The sequence below is a fragment of the Carlito syrichta genome, unplaced genomic scaffold, assembly GCF_000164805.1.
Source record: "Carlito syrichta isolate Samal-C Ts95f unplaced genomic scaffold, Tarsius_syrichta-2.0.1 Scaffold309483, whole genome shotgun sequence".
Classification (NCBI taxonomy): Eukaryota; Metazoa; Chordata; class Mammalia; order Primates; family Tarsiidae; genus Carlito; species Carlito syrichta.
In genome coordinates this window covers 6,236-24,956 of record NW_007253579.1, presented here as the reverse complement: position 1 = coordinate 24,956, position 18,721 = coordinate 6,236, and the positions used below count along the sequence as shown (strand labels likewise).

The following is an 18,721-nucleotide window of genomic DNA, read 5'->3' as shown; positions in this document are numbered from 1 at the left end:
CTCCTAGTCAGCTGAGTGTGTGCTGACCTGCCGCTCACTAGAACAGAAGCTGCCTAAGAGTGGAACTTTGTCTACTGTGTTCATGGCTGATTCCCCAATGCAATACTTGGAGCTCAATAAACATTTGTTGAAAAACTGCCCTGGGTATCACGGCAGATGCTCCAGGCAGGGTCTCGCCCTCAGAGTTTGTAGCCCTCCGGGAGAATCCTCTGGTTACAGAGGAGGTCACAGTGAGGCTGGAGGAACCAAGGGACAAGAGAGTGTCCCCTGCACCAGCCTCCACATACTTGCTCTGCTCAGCTGTAAGAACAACAAGGTTTGGGAGACATCGTTCTCTAATGAGTTCAAGCAGGCTGGCTGCTTTTCGGAGAAAGAAATTCTCATCATTCAGGCTCATTTTCTGTACAGCCTCCTTCCTTCTTTCCCCCAAGCAACACAGGAAACATAACTTTGTTTCCTCTGCTGACAACTCTTCAGCTTGTCTATTTATTGAGGCTTCGTGTGTGGTTATCAAAATAGCTCTTGATAGTTTCAAAGTAAATCAAATGTTACCAATGCAAGTGCAGAGTGTTTAAGATCCTAAACTCAATTCCCTTAGGAGTCTCTTGCTTTTAATTACGAAAATTCAAGCATGCCCAGAAGTAAAATCCACTGATGATTGCCCATCACCAGATTCAGCCGTTCACAAGGTTTTGTCTTTTTTGCTTTATCCCCTTTTTCAATCCTTCTTTTTCTGTCTTTGCCAGAATGTTTCTTTTTTTAAATTTTTAATTGTGGTACAACCATATAACATAAAATGCATCATCTTTACCATTTTTAAGCGTACAGTTGAGTAGAATTAATTGTACTCACATTGTCCTGCAACTGATGTCCATAAATCATCCATTTTGCAAATCTGAAACTCTATAGCCATTAAACACGATCTCTGCATTTTCCCCTTCCCTCAGCCCCTGGCAACCACTATTCTTCTCTCTTTCTTTTATTCCTTTCCCTCTTTCTTTCTTTCTTTTTTTTTTTTTTTCTTTTTCTCTTTTTCTTTTTTTTTGAGACAGTGTCTTACTCTGTCACCCAGCTTACAGTGCAGTGGCACAATCATGGCTCGCTGCAGCCTCAGATAAATACACTGGTCTCAAACTCCTGAGCTCAAGCAATCCTCCTGCCTCAGCCTCCCAAAGTCCTGGGATTACAGGTGCGCCACTGTACCCAGCCCTACTTTTTGTTTCTATAAATTTGACTACTTTAAATTTGAGTACTTTAAATGCCCTCATAGAAGTGGAAGCACACAACATTTGTCTTTTGTGAACAGCCAGTTTCACTTAGCACACGCTCCTTAAGATTCATCCATCATGTAACATGTGATAGGATTAGCTTCCTTTTGAAGGCTGAATGAGATCCCATTGTATGTATCAGGACTACGTTTTGTTTATCCATTCGTCCATCCAAATGCATTTGGGTTGCTTCCACCTCTTAGCTATTGCTAATTCTGCGATGAACATGGTTGTGTAAATGTATCTAAAGTGTCTGCTTTCAATATTTGGGGTATATACCCAGAGGTGGGATTGCTGGATCATATGGTAGTTCTGTTTTCACTTTTTTGAGAAACCACTGTACTGTTTTGCATAGCAGCTGTATGTACCATGTTACCACCGACAGTGCACAATCGTTTCAGCTTTTCTCAGCCTCGCCATCATTTGTTATTTTGTTGTTGTAATTATTTATTTTTGTAGTAGCCATCCTAAAGGATGTGAGATCAGATCTCATCTCATTGTGGTTTGCATTTGCATTTCTCCAATGATTAGTGATATTGAGCATCTTTTTCATTTGCTTATTGACCATTTGTATATTATCCTTAGAAAAATATCTGTTCAAGTCCTTTGTCTATTTTTAATCAGATTATTTGTTTGTTTTGTGTTTTTTTTGTTGTTGAGTTATAGGAGTTCTTTATACATTCTGGATAACAACCCCTTATCAGATATATGATTTATAAGTATCTTCTCCCAATCTATAGGTTGTCTTTTCACTCTGTTGGTCATGTTGTCCTTTGGTGCACAGAAGGTTTTATTTGTTTTTATTTTAAATTTTATAGTTATATAGTAATTGTACATGTTTATGGGGTACATGGGATATTTTGACACAAGTACACAATGTGTAACGATCAAATCAGGGTATTTGAGGCCAGGTGCAGTGACTCACACCTGTAATCCCAACACTTTGGGAGGCCAAGGCAAGAGAATTGCTTGAGCCCAGGTGTTCAAGACCAGCCTGGGTAACATAATGAGAACTCAACTCAACAAAATATCACAAATGTAGCCAGACATGGTGGCGTGTACCTGTAGTCCCAGTTATTCAGGAGGCTGGGTTGGAAAGATTGAACTCAGGAGGTCAAGGGTGCAGTAAACTGGGATTGTGCTACTGCACTCCAGCCTGGGCAACAGAGTGAGACCCTGACTCATTAAAAAGAAAAAATCAGGGTAATTAGGATATCTATCACCTTAAACATTTATTATTTATTTGTGTTAGGGCACACTCTTCTGGTTATTTTGGAATATAAGTTATTGTTAACTGTAGTTGCCCCATTGTGCTACCAAACACTAGATCTTATTCCTTCTGATTATATTTTTGTACCTGTTGACCAACCCTTCTTCCCCCACTCCCACTACCTTTCCCAGTCTCTAGTAACCCTCTGGCTACTTTCTATCTCTATGAGATCAATTTTTTAGCTCCCACTTTTGAGTGAGAACATGTGATATTTGTCTTTCTGTGTCTGGCTTATGGCTTATTTCACTTCACATTAATGTTCTCCAGTTCCATTCATGTTGTTGAAAATGACTAGATTTCATTTCTTTTCTTTTTTTTTTTTTTTTTGAGTTGGAGTCTCACTCTGTCACCCAGACTGGAGTGCAGTGGCCACTCCGGCAACGCAGCCTCGACCTGCCGGGCTCCAGCGATCCTTCCACCTCAGCTTTCCGAGTAGCTGGAATTACAGGCGTGCGCTACCATGCCCGGCTGATTTTTTTATTTATTGTAGAGATGAGGTCTCGCTGCCCAGGTGGGTCTCGAACCCACAGGCTCAGGCAATCCACTCACCTCAGCCTCCCAAAGGCGCGGGATTACAGGCTGAGCCACTGAGCCCGGCTCATTTATTTTCATTGCTGACTAATACACCACTGTATATATGTACCACATTTTCTTAATCCATTCATCTGCTGATGGACACTTAAGTTTATTCCATATCTTGGATATTGTAAATAGTTCTTCAATAAAAGTGGAAGTGCAGATGTCACTTTCTTTGGGATATATACCCAGTAGTGGGAATGCTAGATAATATGGTAGTTCTATTTTTAGTTATTTCAGAAACCTCATACTGTTTTCCATGGTGACTATATTAATTTATATTCCCACCAACAGTGTGTGTGTTCCCCTTTCTCCAAATTCTCACTAGCACCTGTTATTTTTGTATTCTTGATAAGAGCCATTTTAACTGGGATGAGATGGTATCTCATTGTGGTTTTGATTTGCATTTCTCTGATGATTAGTAATGTTGAACACTTTTTCATATAACTGTTGACCACTTTCTTTCTTTTGAAAAATGTCTATTCAGATCCTTTGCCCATCTTTTAATTGGATTGTTTGTTCTTATTATAGAGTTATCTATGTTCCTTATATATTCTGATTATTAATCTCTTGTAAGTTGACTAGTTTGCAAATATTTTTTCCCATTGTGTAAGTTGTCCTTTACTTTGTTAATTGTTTCTCTTGCTGTGTCAAAACTTTTTAGTTTGATGTGATTCCCTCTGTCTATTTTTGCTTTGGTTGCCTGTGCTGATGAGGTCTTCCTCAAGAAATATTTACCCTAATCAATGTCCTAGAGTGTTTCCTCAATGTTTTCTTCTGGTAATTTTACAGTTACAGGTCTTAAATTTAAGTCTTTAACCCATTTTAATTCAATTTTTGTATATGGCAAGAGACAGGAGTCTAGTTTTATTCTTCTGCATGTGGATATTCAGTTTCCCTAGCACCACTTATCGAAAAAGCTATCTTTTCCACATTGTATGACCTTGGCATTTTTGTCAAAATGAGTTGACTGTAAATGTGTGAATTTGTCTGTGGGTTCTCTACTCTATTACATTGATCTACGTGTCTATTTTTTATGCCAGTATTATACTGTTTTGGTTACAGTAGCTTTGCAGTATAATTTGAAGTCAGTTAATGTGATATCTCTAGCTTAGTTTTGTTCTCAGGGTTGTTTTGGCTAGTCTGGGTCTTTTGTGGTTCAATGTAAATTTTAGAATTGTGTGGTTTTTAAAATTTCTGTGATGAATTTCATTGGTGTTTTGATGGAGATTGCATTGAATCTATAGATAGTTTGGGGTAATATTTTAACAATATTGATAATATTAACAATATTCATTTTTCCAATCCATGAAACATAAAATATCTTTTCATTGTTTTGTGTCCTCTTCAGTGTCTTTCATTAATGTATTCTGGTTTTACTTGTAGAAATATTTCACTTCTCTGGTTAAGTTTATTTCTACAAATTTCTCGTTTGGTTTTGCTTTCTTGAGATTACATTATTGGTTTGTTTTTCAGATTGTTTGCTGTTGGCACAAAAAAAAAAGTTACTGATTTTTGTATGTTGATTTTGTATCCTGAAACTTTCCTGGATTTATCATTTCTATTGGTTTCTTGGTGGAGTCTTTTTAAATATAAGATTTAAATATTTAAATAAGATTTTAAAATTTGGTGGAGTTTTTTTAAAACATAAGATTATATCCTCTGCAAACAAGGATAATTTGATGTCTTTCTCATTTGGATGCACTTTCTTTCTTTTGCCCAGTTGTTCTGGCTAAGACTTCCAGTGTGGTGTTGGATAAAAGTGGCACCTTTATCTTGTTGTAGATCTTCTTAGGGAAAAGGCTTTCAGTGTTTCTCCATCTGGTATGATACTAGCTGTGGGTTTGTTGTATATGGCCTTTATCGTGTTGAGGTATGTTCCTCCTATAACCAGTTGGTTGAGAGTTTTTAGCTTAAAGAGATGTTGAATTTTTTCTGAAAGTTCTTTTTTCATCTATCGAAATGATCATGTGTTTGTGTTCTTCGTTCTGTTGAGGGGATGCATCCCATTTATGAATTTGCATATGTACGATCATCCTTGCAGCTCTGGAATGAGTGTCACTTGATAATGATGAATTATCTTTTTGACCTGTTGTTAAATTCTGTTTGCTAGTATTCTGTTGAGGATTGTTCATCAGAGATACTAGACTGTAGTTTTGTTGTTGTTGTTGTTATTTCTTTGTCTATTTTTTAGAAGTATTCCCTCTCCCTCAATTTTTTGAAATAGTTGGAGTAGGGTTGGTATGAGTTCTTCTTTAAACATTAAGTAGAATTCAGCAGTAAAGCTATCTGAGCTTTTCTTTCTTTTTCTTTTTCTCTTTCTTTTTTTTTTGAGTTGGCGTCTCACTCTGTCACCCAACCTGGAGTGCAGTGACAGGATCACAGCTCATTGCAGCCTTGACCTCCTAGGCTCAGGCTATCCTCTTGCCTCTGCCTTCTGAGTAGCTGGGACTAGAGGCACGGGCCACTACATCCAGCTAAATTTTTGTATTTTTGGTAGAGATGAGGTCTTACTATGTTGCCCACACTGGTCTTCATCTTCTTGGCTCAAGCAGTCCTCTCACCTCAGCCTCCCAAAGTGGTGGGATTATAGGCATAAGCCACCGCACCTGACCTGGGATTTTTTTCAATGAGATACTTTATTACTGCTTCTATCTCATTACTTGTTATTGTTGTTTTCAGATTTTGTATTTCTTCATGGTTCAATCTTGGCAGGTTGTATGTGTCTACGAATTTACACATTTATTATAGGTTTTGGTCTGATGTGGGATCCATAATTCATTTTCAGTCAATTTTTATATGTGGTGTAAGGTAAGGGACCAGTTTTATTCTTTTGTATGTGGATATCTAGGTTTCCCAAGATCTTTTGTTAAAGAATGTCTTTTCCATATTGAGTGATCTCTGCATCCTTGCTGAAGATTATTTGACCATACACTCAAGCCGTTATTTCTGGGCATTCTGTTCCATTCCATTTGTTGATATGCCTGTCTTTTTGCTAGTACCACACTGTTTTGATTACTGTAGCTTTGTAATATGTATTGAAATCAGAAAGTGTAAAATTTCTAATATCCTTTTTCAAAATTGTTTTAGAACTTTGGATCCTTGGATATTCTATAAGAATTTCAAGATAAATTTTTTTTTATTTCTGCAAAACTTTTAAAAATGCCATGGAGATTTTGATAGAAATTGCATTGAATCTTAAGGGCAGAATTACATGTTTTGAAGTGAGCTTACCAGGAAGTCTTGCTAACCTGGGTTGGAGCTAATACTCTGTGTAAATGGACCATGAGGAACTCCCTCATGACCACTGTAGAAACCCTGCTTACTTACTTTTTCTGAAGCAAAATCTCAAATTCAGTGATCTCCCCAGCCCTAACAACAAAGTTTATGCTCATGGATTGATGCTAAGAAAGTTATGGGACTTTTGAAGCTTGTATGATTCCATTTTTCTTCTTGCACTTATTCGTTTACCTGAACATTTTTCTCCCCAGAGAGAGAGAGAGAGAGGTGGCTTTGACTTCTAATTTATTAAAAAAATAAATATAGTCATTATATGCCAAGTAAAGACAGACACACAGATGCTAAATCTGACAGCCTTGAACTCTGAGAAGACCGTGTTCTGAGTAGGCAGCAAGCTGGCAGGGACTATGCTGTTTTCATATGCATTATATTATTTAATTCTCAGAAGTCCTGTTCTTAGGCATTGTTTTACAGATTAGGAGACTAAGGTTCCGAAAGAAACAACATCTAGAAGTGGTAGAGCCAAAATTAATTCAGACTCCAATTTGGGGACCTCTAGAACCTGTGTTCTGAATCGCTGCACGGTGGCGTCATGCTGCATCCACAAACTGAGCCTTGTTTGGTCTTTGGAGCTCATGGTTTTAGCTGCCCATGGAAGGTACAATGGCAATGTTACAAACCCACCAGCATTGTCAAAAATGACTCCAGGAACCCTTAATACGGGGCATAAGGCCATATTTAATATGGACTCTTAATATGGGGCATAAGGCCAGTTTGGAGCCCTTACACAACTGTTGATCTGCTATGCCTCATTTTTTTCTAAAAAGAATGGCACTCAGGTACGTCACCCACCTTTCTCTCTTTCCCTGGAATAATGCCTTCCCTATTTTTATTTACTCTTTGTCTTATCCTAGCTATTCATCTTTCAAAAGTCTGTCTATATATGCCACCCCCTTTGGAATGCATCCCCTGTGCTCCAGCGTGGGCCAAATATGACCCTTATGTCTCTGTGGCAGCCTGGAGGCATCTTATTGTTGGTATTCCCCCTACACTGCTTCTGCCAGACCAGAAGTCCCCGAAGGCAGAACCTGAGTTTCAACTCTGCTTAGCATAGTGCTAGTTGGCAGATAGCATCCACCAATATTTGCTGAGTGAACCATGTCTCAAGCTGGTCTCTGCTTTTTCCTTCAGACCTTGTCCTAGTTTAGGTGTATTCACTCACTACCATGGCCACCATGTCTCTCCAACCAAGTCTGCTCAGTGGATCCAGATGTTTGACTTCTCCCCTGACTTTTCCCAAACCTCTCGTGGGTTTTGACTGTCTCTCAATGCTACCAGCTCAGCTCCTCCAAGTGTTGTCAAAGTCAGGCTTCATTCAAAGATGCAGAGACCAGCACCCCTGACCCTATGGCTTCCCACACTACACCAGGCACGTGCAAAGAGGTGCCACCTCCCCAATGAACAGCAGCAGAAACCCATGTAGTGAAAGCCTTGGCTTCTAATTTGCTATTCAAACATATATATGTATTGTCATGACATTCCAAATAAAGAAAGCATTTCACTAAACATGGACTGGTTCCAAATCAAATAAACATCTCATTTAAAAGTACACACATTCCCCCATGATTCCGTCTTGCAACATCTCTTAAGGGAATAACGATCACACATTAAGTAGTTTCTTATGGGCATAAATTTCTTCATTACTAACATCTGCTTTCCATTCATTCGTGTTAGTTTCTCTGATTAAAGTATCATTTTAGAGCCAATTTCTCCATATTAGTGGAAAAGATAGTTCCGAATACAGTGATGTAAACGAAAGGAAGTAGATAATTTATTTTAGGCATTTTAAAAAATGTTATTGTAAAGATGTGGGGTACATTTCAGGGTTAGGTATAGAAACATTGATCATGCAGGTACCCTTGTTGATGAGGTATGCCCCTCCCTCTGCTAGCAGTTTCCCTCAACTGCCAATCCCACCCCCCTATTTTAGGTATATTTTTAAAAAGTCATCAGGACCTGGAGAGGCTGGCCCAGGAAGCAAATGCACAACATGAGACCCAGAGGGGAGCCTCCTGGAGGATCTGGGCCCGGGGGAGTGACCCTGGAGCCCAGTCATGGGAGAATGGGATGAGCCTTCTACTCAGAGGATGCACAAGGGCAATACAGGAGATGATAGGAAGTTCACCAATGCTGCAGTTCACTACCTCATGCAGTACTGGGAAGACTAAATTGAAGACTGAAATTTATACATAAATATCACCTATTGTCATTAGTTATAAGGAAAGGCATGACCCCATATTCCTTTCTAACCACAGCCCCAATTCCCTTTCTTTTAAAAAACAAAAACAAAACAAAAAAAAAAACCTCCTTGACAGCAAAATTCCTCCAGACTCATCTTTTCTTGTTTTGTCTCCAATTTTCTCTTGAGCCCACGTGAATCTAAATCACATCCTACCTTAGAGTCTTTGTGTCAGGAAGTACTTGTACCCAAAATGTTCATCTCCCAGGTACCTGCATGGCTTCATCCCTTGCTTTCTTCACTGTTTCAGTGTCTCCTTAGGACCCTTACTTGGCCACTCTATTTAAAACTGCAATACACCCCTTCCTCCAGTTCCTCCTTAACCCTGATCCTGCATTGTTTGTTCCTATACCTGTATCACCATTTGACATATTAATTATATTACTAGAAGAACTCCTGGGCTCAGTCTCCCACTTTGGCCTCCCAAATTGCTGAGATTACAGGCATGAGCCACCATGCTTGGCCCATTTATAAATATCTCCATTTAAAAATAAAACTGTTAGTGGGAAACTGCCAGGGAAGGGGGGGTGTGGGATTGGCAGTTGAGGGAAACTGCCAGGGGAGGGAGGGGCATACCTCATCAACAAGGGTACCTGCATAATTCAACGTTTGTATACCTAACACTGATTTCATTCTTTCTTATGGTATATATATATCACATTTTCATTTTTCACTGATCAGTTGATGGGCATTTATGTTGATTCTACATCTTTGCAATTGTGAATTACGTTGCAATCAACATGCGGGTGCAGGTGTCTTTTTTCTATAATGACTTCTGTTCCTTCGGGTAGATACCTAGTAGTGGGATTGCTGGATCAAATGATAGATCCATTTTAGTTAGATCCACTTTTAGTTATTTGAGTAATCTCCATACTGCTTTCCATAGAGCACCTATTGTCTTTTGATTTTTAAATAATGGCCATTCTGACTGGTGTAAGGTGCTATCTCATGTTGGTTTTCATTTGCATTTCCCTGATGATAAGTGATGTTGAACCTTCTTTCATCTGTTTGTTGGCCATTTGTATAGCTTCTTTTGAGAGATGTCTGTTCATATCATTTCTCCACTTTTCAGTGGGGTTATTTGCTTTTTTCTCGCTGATTTGTTTGAGTTCTTTGTAGATTCTAGATATTAGTCCTCTGTCAGATGTATAGTTTGCAAATATCTCCTCCCATTCTGTATGTCACCTATTTGCTCTGTTGATTATTTCTTTTGCTTTTTAGTTTAATTAAGTGTCACTTATTTTTATTTTAGTTGCATTTACTTTTGGGGTTTTAACCATAAATTATTTGCCCAGGTCAATGTCCATTAGAGTTTTTTTCCCAGATTTTCTTCTAGGATTGTTATGGTGTCAGGTCTAACGTTTAAGCCTTTAACCCCTCTTGAATTAATGTATATTGGGAGAGATAGGGATTGTTTCATTTCTCTGCATGTAGCTATCCAGTTTTCCCAGGACCATTTGTTGAATAGGGTGTCCTTTCCCCAGTGTATGTTTTTGTCTGTTTTGTCAAAGATCAGTTGGTTGTAGGTATTTGGGGGGTTTTTTGGATTCTCTATTCTGTTCCATTGGTCCATGCGTCTGCTTTTGTACCAGTACCATGCTGTTTTGGTTACTACAGCCTTGTAATATAATTAGATATCAGGTAATCGAATGCCTCTAGCTCCATTCTTTTTGCTTAGAATTGCTTTTACTATTCTGACTCTTTTTGGGTTCCATATGAATTATAGGATTGTTTTCTCTACTTCTGTGAACGCTGATATTGGTAGTTTGATAGGGATTGCATTAAATCTGTAGATTACTTTGGGTAATATGGTCATTTTAATAATATTGATTATTCCAGTCCATGAGGACGGGATGTATCTCGATTTGTTTGTGTCCGCTGCAATTTCTTTCATCAGAGTGTTGTAGTTCTCCTTGTAGAGATCTTTCACCTCCTTGGTTAAATATATTCCTAATTTTTTGGCTGCTATTGTAAATGGAACTGAGTTTTTGATTTGATCATCAACTTGGTCGCTATTTGTGTACAGCAGTACTATTGACTTGTGTGTGTTGATTTTGTATTCTGAAACTTTACCAAGTTTATTATTTTATCAAGTCCAGGAGTCTTTTGGAGGAGTCTTTAAGGTTCTAAGATCATATCATCAGCATACAGAAATAGTCTGATTTCTTCTTTTCCAATCTGGATACCCTTTCTTTATTTCTGTGTATTATCTGATTACTCTGACTAGGGCTTCTGGTATTATGTTGAATAGTAGTGGTGAAAGTAGACCTCCTTGCCTTGTTCCAGTTCTGAGGGGGAATGTGTTCAACTTGTCTCCATCAGGGTAACATTGACTGTGGGTTTCTCATATATAGCTTTTATTATTTTGTGGAATGTCTCCTCTATTCCTGTTTTCCTGTGAGTTTTTGTCATGAAGTGATGCTGGATTTTATCAAGTGCTTTTTCCACATTTATTAAAATGGTCATCTGATTTTTGTTTTTAATTCTGTTTATGTAGTAGATCACATTTATTGACTTGTGTATGTTGAACCACACTTTTATCCCTAGCTTAAAATCCACTTGGTTACAGTTTGTTATTTTTTTAATGTGCTGTTGTCAATATTTTGTTGAAGATTTTTGTGTTTATGTTCATAAGGGATATTGGTCTGTAGTTTTCTTTTTTGGTTCTTTTCCTGGCTTTTGTATCAGAGTGATACTGGCCTTGTAGAATGAGTTAGGGAGGATTCCCTCCCTTCAATCTTGTGGAATAGCTTCAGTCAAATTGGTACCAGTTCTTCTTTGAAGGTCTAGTAGAATGCAGCTGTGAGGCCATCAGGTTGTGGACTTTTTTTTTGTTGGGAAACTTCTAATTACTGTTTTAATCTTGCTACTCAGTATTGGTCTGCTCAGGGTTTCTATTTCTTCTTGATTCAGAGTTGGGGAATTGTATGTTTCCAAGAATGTATCTATTTCCTCTAGATTGTCTTGTTCATCTGCATAGAGGTGTTCATAATAGTCTCGGGTGATCTCTTGACTTTCCATCATATCAGTTGTAGTGTCTCCCTTTTCATTTCTGATTGAGCTAATTTGAGTCTTCTCTCTTCATTTCTTAATTAATCTAGCTAGTGATCTACCAATTTTGTTTATCTTTTCAAAGAATCTTTTTGTTTCATTGATCATTTGTATTTTTTTATCTCAATTTTACTTGGTCCTAATCTAATCTTCATTAATTTCTTCTGCTAGCTTTGGGTTAGGTTTGTTTGTGTTTTTCTAGTTCCTTAAGGTGTAATGTTAGGTTGTTAATAGCAATTTGGAGGTTTATTAATGTAGGACTTAAGTGCTATAAATTTTCCTCTGAGCACAGTTTTGGCTGTGTCCCAGAAGTTTTGATAATGTGATACAATGTTGTCATTTGTTTCCAGGAATTTTTAAATTTTCATCTTGATTTCATTGTTGATGCCAGAATCATTCAGGAGCAAATTGTTTAACTTCCATGTATTTGTTTGGTTTCATGAGTTCTTCTTAGAGTTAATTTCTAGTTTTATTCCACTGTGGTCTGAGAAGGTACTTGATTTGATTTTGATTTTTTTAATTTATTGAAACTTGATTTGTAACTTATCATATGGTCTATCTTGGTGAATGTTCCATGTGCTGATGAAATAATTGTATATTCTGTAATTTTGGGGTGGATTGTCCTTTAGATGTCTGTTGGTTCTATTTCCTACAGAGTCCTGTTTAACTCCAATGTTTCTTGGTTGACTTTATGCCTTGATAATCTGTCTATTGCTGTCAGTGGAGTGTTGAAGTCATCCACAAGTATTGTATTGCTGTCTATCTCTTTGTTTAGGTCTAGTAAAATTTGTTTCATAAAGCTAGGGTCTCTCGTGTTAGGCGAATATATATTTAACATTGCTATGCCTTCTCATTGAATTGATCCCTTTATCATATAATATTATCAGATTTATGTATATGCTCTATTGTAATCGTATAGAATCACCATCACATATGCAGTCCATCATTGACCAAATGTGGCACGTTTGTATATAAATTCAAAATGCAACAAAAATGCAAAGTCTCAGGACTCTGAACATATGCCACGGGACAGAATCTACTGTGGGTATATATCTTTAAAATGGAAAATAATGACTTGATTTTTAAAGTAAGTTTAAAAAGAACACCAAAAGCCATTTTATTGAGCTGGTTGAGACTCTCTTCAAGATATTTGATCATCAACACACATAAGCCAGACTATAATCATTACCATGAGTATTTGTGCCTCCATAAAAGCATTAATTGTCATAGTTGCAGCATGACATAAGTAGTATTTTATAGCTTTCTATCACACCCAAGGAAGAAACCCAAGAAATGGAGTGTCTATGCTGCAGAAATGGGCTTGAAGCCCACGATTACTGTCTTTGTTTGCATAAAGCATGCCAGAGGAACCTGCAAATCCATTTTCTTTTTTTTTTTTTTGAGTTGGAGTCTCACTCTGTCACCCAGACTGGAGTGCAGTGGCCACTCCCGGCCACCGCAGCCTCGACCTGCTGGGCTCCGGCGATCCTTCCACCTCAGCCTTCCGAGTAGCCAGAATTACAGGCATGCGCTACCACGCCCGGCTGATTTTTTGATTTATTGTAGAGATGAGGTCTCGCTGCCCAGGCGGGTCTCGAACCCATGGGTTCGGGCAATCCACTCACCTCAGCCTCCCAAAGGCACGGGATTACAGGCTGAGCCACCGAACCCGGCTGCAAATCCATTTTCTTTGCTTCTCTTTCCTTCCTTCTCTCTGCCGCATTTCCTTCTACCCTGTCTCTTCTTTTACCTGCTGCCTCCCTCCTTAAAAGTGCTGTTGTCCAAAGTGTCAGGACCCTACTTTCTCTCAAGAAACAGTCTAGTTTCAAAGCTTCAGCACTCATTGGCCAAGTCTTCCCAAGTCCTTACCATTGTGTCTGGCCCCTTTCCCAGAGCTCAGTGTCCTGGACAAGCATCTCAGATACACCTGGCCCCAGACAAATTCACTCCAGCACCTCCCAGGCTGGCTTCCCCTCCTTGTTCTCTTTGACATTCAGCAGCATCAGACACCAACCACCTCAGTCAAAACCTCAGACATCTCACTTTCTCCTTCTTTCTCTATAACTGGGTCCTCCAGCTTGAGTGTGTGTTTGAACCCTCTCAGTTGCTGGGTTGTCCTTCCAGATTCTGATTCAGGAGGTCTGGAGCGTGGCCTATGAATTTGAATATCTACAAGTTCCCAGAAGATGCTGCTACTTCTTGTGAGAGCCCTTACTCCTTGTCTGCCAGTCACCCCTGGATTCTCTTGCATTTTCCTTTTTTTGTGGTGTCTCTCACTGACCCCCACTGATCCCCTTTCCTTATTATTTCACACCAAGGTCCCTGGTGCCTCACTCATTCCAGCCCCTCATCCTGTACCTGCAGTTTGAAGTGCAACTTCTGAAAATGCTGCTGGCATTCACTTCCTCCTCTCTACATTCTTCAAGGCATCCACACTGCTTGGAGAATATGGTCAAGACTCAGAAGCTTGACATTAGAAGCTTGTGACATCAGAAGCTTCCCATAACTTGACTCAAAGTCCTTCTGCAATGCTATCTTCTCCTCTACCCCAGAAGAAACACTCTATTTCACTCATACTAACATTTGTTCCCCAAAGGCTCCATTTTATTTCTACCTCCTTTGTAATGGCTTAGAGAATTGGGAAGCATTCCAGATCTTAGATGTGTAATGGTAGAGCCAAGTCATTTGGCACACAGGTCCATAGAGCCTTCATCTTCACAATATTGGTGATGATCATCCCTGGGCCCATCTAGTAGGATGGCATACAGACTAATGAGAAAATGCTTTCAACATAGGTATTACAGTGCCTGACATATAATAGCTGTCCAATAGTTCGTGATATGTACATATACCTTTAAAATGTGCAAAACCTATATTGTCTCTAGTTTTCTTTGATCAAAGTTATCAGTGCTGTTGAAAGTTAAACGCTGAACTCATTTGCCTGACAAGCCCATTTCTGAAATCAATGAATTTGAGAGCTTTTTCCTAATGGCAACTGAATTGGTAAGTGTTTGTGTGTCCTGAACAGTCAAGTGCCATTCATTTTATTCTTAGTTGAGTCAAGGTGACAGTCCCTGGCAGGACCAAGGTTTTTGCTGTGAGTCTCAGAGAAGCCAAGACATGTACTTATTTCGTCAAAAGGATACTTATCACATTATCTCATGTTTGCTTATGTCAATTCAAAGTTTGCAAAATAAAATTACATTCTCTCATTTATTTTTTTAATTTAATTTTCCCTTTGGGGGAAAAAATGTCTTAGGGTAATTTTTCTTTATTTTTTTAGGCTTACCTCCAATTCCTTCAGGTTCCAGAACAGGTTTTGCAGAATTTTCCATGAGGGAACGCATGAGGGAGAAATTACAAGCTGCAAGGGTGAGACAAACTGCATGAATATTCTGTTCAGTGCTGATTGCTGTTTTCCAAGGTTGTCTAACTTGCTTTGTGTGCTCCAGACTGCATGGATTTGAATACCATTTCATTTGTCTTTCAGGTCTTAAATGTTAATGTCGTATTTTGCATTTGGCACAGATGAAAGTTATGCTTAAGAATTTAACGTCATTTTTCTAGACCATTTTCCTTGCTCTTACACCTTAAAGAGGTATAGCATGTATTTTTTAACTGACTGTTTCACAGCTTTCCTGGTATTAAATAACAGTAATTTTCTGTTTGACTTTTTCAGTCTAAAGCAGAAAGTGCATTGCTGCAGGAAATTCCCGCTCCTCGACCCAGGCGCTTAAGAAGTCCCAAGGAGAAAGAACTGGAGACTGAATTTGGCGCAGAGGTGAGAATCAGATCATCACTACTTTGTGATCGAAGACAGCAAATCAAAATATAAAGTTTCTACCAAAAGTTTCTGGAACAGAGCTATGCACAGGGATAGTATTCAATGCTTATTAATAATTATAATAACCACTATTTATAGGGTACTATCTTGTGACAGGCATTTTGCCAAGCCTTTGTCCCGTGTTATTGCATTTCATTCTAACAACACCCCTACAGGGTAGGTACTATTATTTTTACTCACATTTCACACATAAGAAAACTGAGGTTCAGAGTGGATGCAGAGCCATCCCCAGGTCACAAAGCATGTATGTAGAAGAGTTGGGATTTGATCCCAGCTCTATCTCATTCCCAGTCTGTCTCATTGGGTCAGCATTGCCAGATCCATACATCTTGCTGGGAAGCAGGGAGAGAGATAAAAGTGCTGTAGGAAAGAAGGGGTCAGATGGTGGGGGGACTTAAGTGTCACACTGAGGAGCTTCAGTGATTTCCTATAAGCCTTGGAAAGCTATTGACAATTGAATAGGAAGGTGGTTTAGATGCATTGAGGTAATTTTCATTTGCATCTGAGGTCCTGGTAGGGAATCTCAACATGTCTTTCTATAGAGACACACACAGAGGAAGGGACCAGACCTGGATAGATTCAGAAAGTGTTTCCACTGTGGTGAGTTTTAAAGTTTTGATAGTGCCTTTGTTAGTGGAGGGAAAGAAGACTGAACAAGGAGTGTCTTGACACTTGGAGAAAATTTTACAGCTAAGACCTTGACAGAGGAGAGGAAGCCAGGAAAAGACGTCAGAGATGTAAATGGAGGACAAGCAGTAAGAAGGCAGAAGAAGGAATGGAAGGAAAACAGAGCAGAAGACTCTTACTGTGTTTGCAAGTCCAGCCCAAGTGTTTTTTTTCTTTTGGTTTTTGCTTTTCTTGGTTTTGATTGTTGTTAACGATTGCGACAAGGGAGCAAAGGCTTTAGGGACATTTCTGTGGCACAACCACTGATTTCTTAAATAGTGTCTTTTCTTTTTCTATGATGTGTTTCATGGTCTTTAGCAGGGACACTAGTTGGTCCAATGAAATGCCTTTATGACAATTTGCTATGTGCTTTCAGGACCCATTCTACAGAGAAGTCCTTCTTACTTAATTCTGATATATTTTCTTTATTATAAAGCCACAGTTTAAAAATATTGGAAGACAAAAACATCTAAAATCTCATGAGCTTGACACAAATACTTTGGTTTTGTTGGCAGGTGTGTGAGGCTCAGCATTTGGTCAAGTTGGTAAGCCATAGGAGTTTGGTCTCCTATATATGGTTTCATCTATACCTTCTGATTGATAATCATTTCACAAAAACATTTCAAAAAATAGATACCGACCAGGCACAGTGGCTCACATCTACAATCCCAGCACATTGGGAAGCCGAGGCCAGAGGACTGTTTGGAGTTCAAGACCAGCCTGGACAACATAGCGAGACCTGTCTCTACAAAAAAATCAAAAAGTTAGCCAGGTGTAATGACACACACCTATAGTCCCAGCTACTCGGGAGGCTGAGGCAGAGGATCAGCTAAGTTCAGGAGGTCAAGGCTACACTGAGCTGTGATTGTGCCAGTGCACTCCAGCCTAGACAACAGGGTGAGACCCCTATTGGTGAGACCCCCAACTAAAAAACATATAGATAACACTATTCATGTAGCTTTCACCGTCTATGGGTAATGAATAGTGACAACTCAAATAAAACTGGAAGTTCTAGAAGTAAAAACCCCCTTGGCTAACGGGGTGTTTAAGTCTCCTTGGAATTGGGACCTTAGCTCATATGTCCATTATCTTCTATATCTCTTAAGCCATTCTTATGGTTTTGAGGCAAACTCCAGTTTCCTTGCCTCTAGATCCAGTCATATACTCATATTAGAACATCTCGCATACACATTTCTTCATGTATATTCCTCAAACCCAGAAAGAATATCTAAAAAATAGTCCGTTTAATTCCTACTCATCAAAGAGTATATCACACATGAAAAGCCCAGATGCTGTACCAGAGCTGCCCAGAGCTAAATGCTGACAACCTCTCTCTTAGTGGTGTGACCTTTAATATATAGCTCAGCTACTCTTAGACCCACTTCTACCTCTACAAAATAGAAATAATACCTGAACCTAACTCTTGGTATTGTTCTGAGGGTTAAATAAGTCAATATATGTTACAATGTTTCACACAGTACTTGGGACATGTATGCCCCTTTATTAAAGTGTTAGCTATTTCTCACTCATAGCTTCTAAAAGTGGCAAACTCTTCGGTATCTCTTGAACTTCCTTCCTGCCATGTCTGATAGATACACATTAACATGTTTTAAAAAAAATAATTCCTTCATGCAATCTTTCTATCGTTCATTTGGACACACTTAGAGGCAGAATTTTATAATGGGGACCATAGTGGGTTTGGAGTCACAACGAGGGTTTTCCACTGGCATCATTTACAAAATCTTTGACCTCGAACAAGTCACTGAGCCTCTCAGTCTCAACTTCTATGCCTGTAAACTTGGGCAACCACCCTATCTTATATAATGGTTATAAGAATACACAATGCTGTTATTTTTGAGTTGTTGATAATTGCCATTCTGACTGGAGTTAGGTGGTATCTCAGTGTGGTTTTGATTTGCATCTCCCTGATGATTAATGAGGTCGAACATTTCTTCATGTGTCTGTTGGCTGCTCGGATGTCTTCCTTTGTGAAGTGTCTGTTCATATCTTTTGCCCACTTTATAATGGGGTTGTACCAACCACACTGTCCATCAAAAGAGGACTGGATAAAAAAACTGTAGTACATATACATGATGGAATACTATGCAGCCATAAAAAAGAACAAAATCATGAATTTTGCATCAACCTGGATGGAGCTAGAGTCTATAATACTAAGTGACCTCTCACAGAAACAAAGATCTGAGTACCACATGTTCTCACTCATATAGTGGACCTTGATCATCCAATGCACTACTATAAGAAAATGACTGACAGTGTTGGGAAACTATGGGGGGGGGGATGGGACTAATGGTAGTAAACATCTGTCTAGAGACAGTTATCAACAAGGAGGCCTGAATGAAGCATATTTGTATACCTAACCCTTAACTGTACCCCACAATATCAAAATAAAAAGTATCGATTAAATAAAAAATAAAAAGAATACACAATGCAATAAGCAAACATTTAAACATCCTCCTCCACTCACTCTTTCAAAAGTGGTATTTTCC

General features: G+C 38.9%; 1 protein-coding gene across 1 annotated transcript in view; it reads left to right on the top strand.

Annotated features, from left to right (window-relative positions):
• Positions 1–15,485, top strand: part of LOC103269789 (coiled-coil and C2 domain-containing protein 2A-like) — a gene marked incomplete at its 3' end in the record, with an annotated part of 30,351 nt that extends 14,866 nt beyond the window's left edge. The window contains exons 5-6 of the mRNA XM_008067351.1: positions 14,988–15,076; positions 15,384–15,485. Coding sequence (XP_008065542.1) covers positions 14,988–15,076; positions 15,384–15,485 — 191 coding nt within the window. The remainder of the gene's footprint in view (positions 1–14,987; positions 15,077–15,383) is intronic.
• Between the last annotated feature and the right edge of the window lie 3,236 nt (positions 15,486–18,721).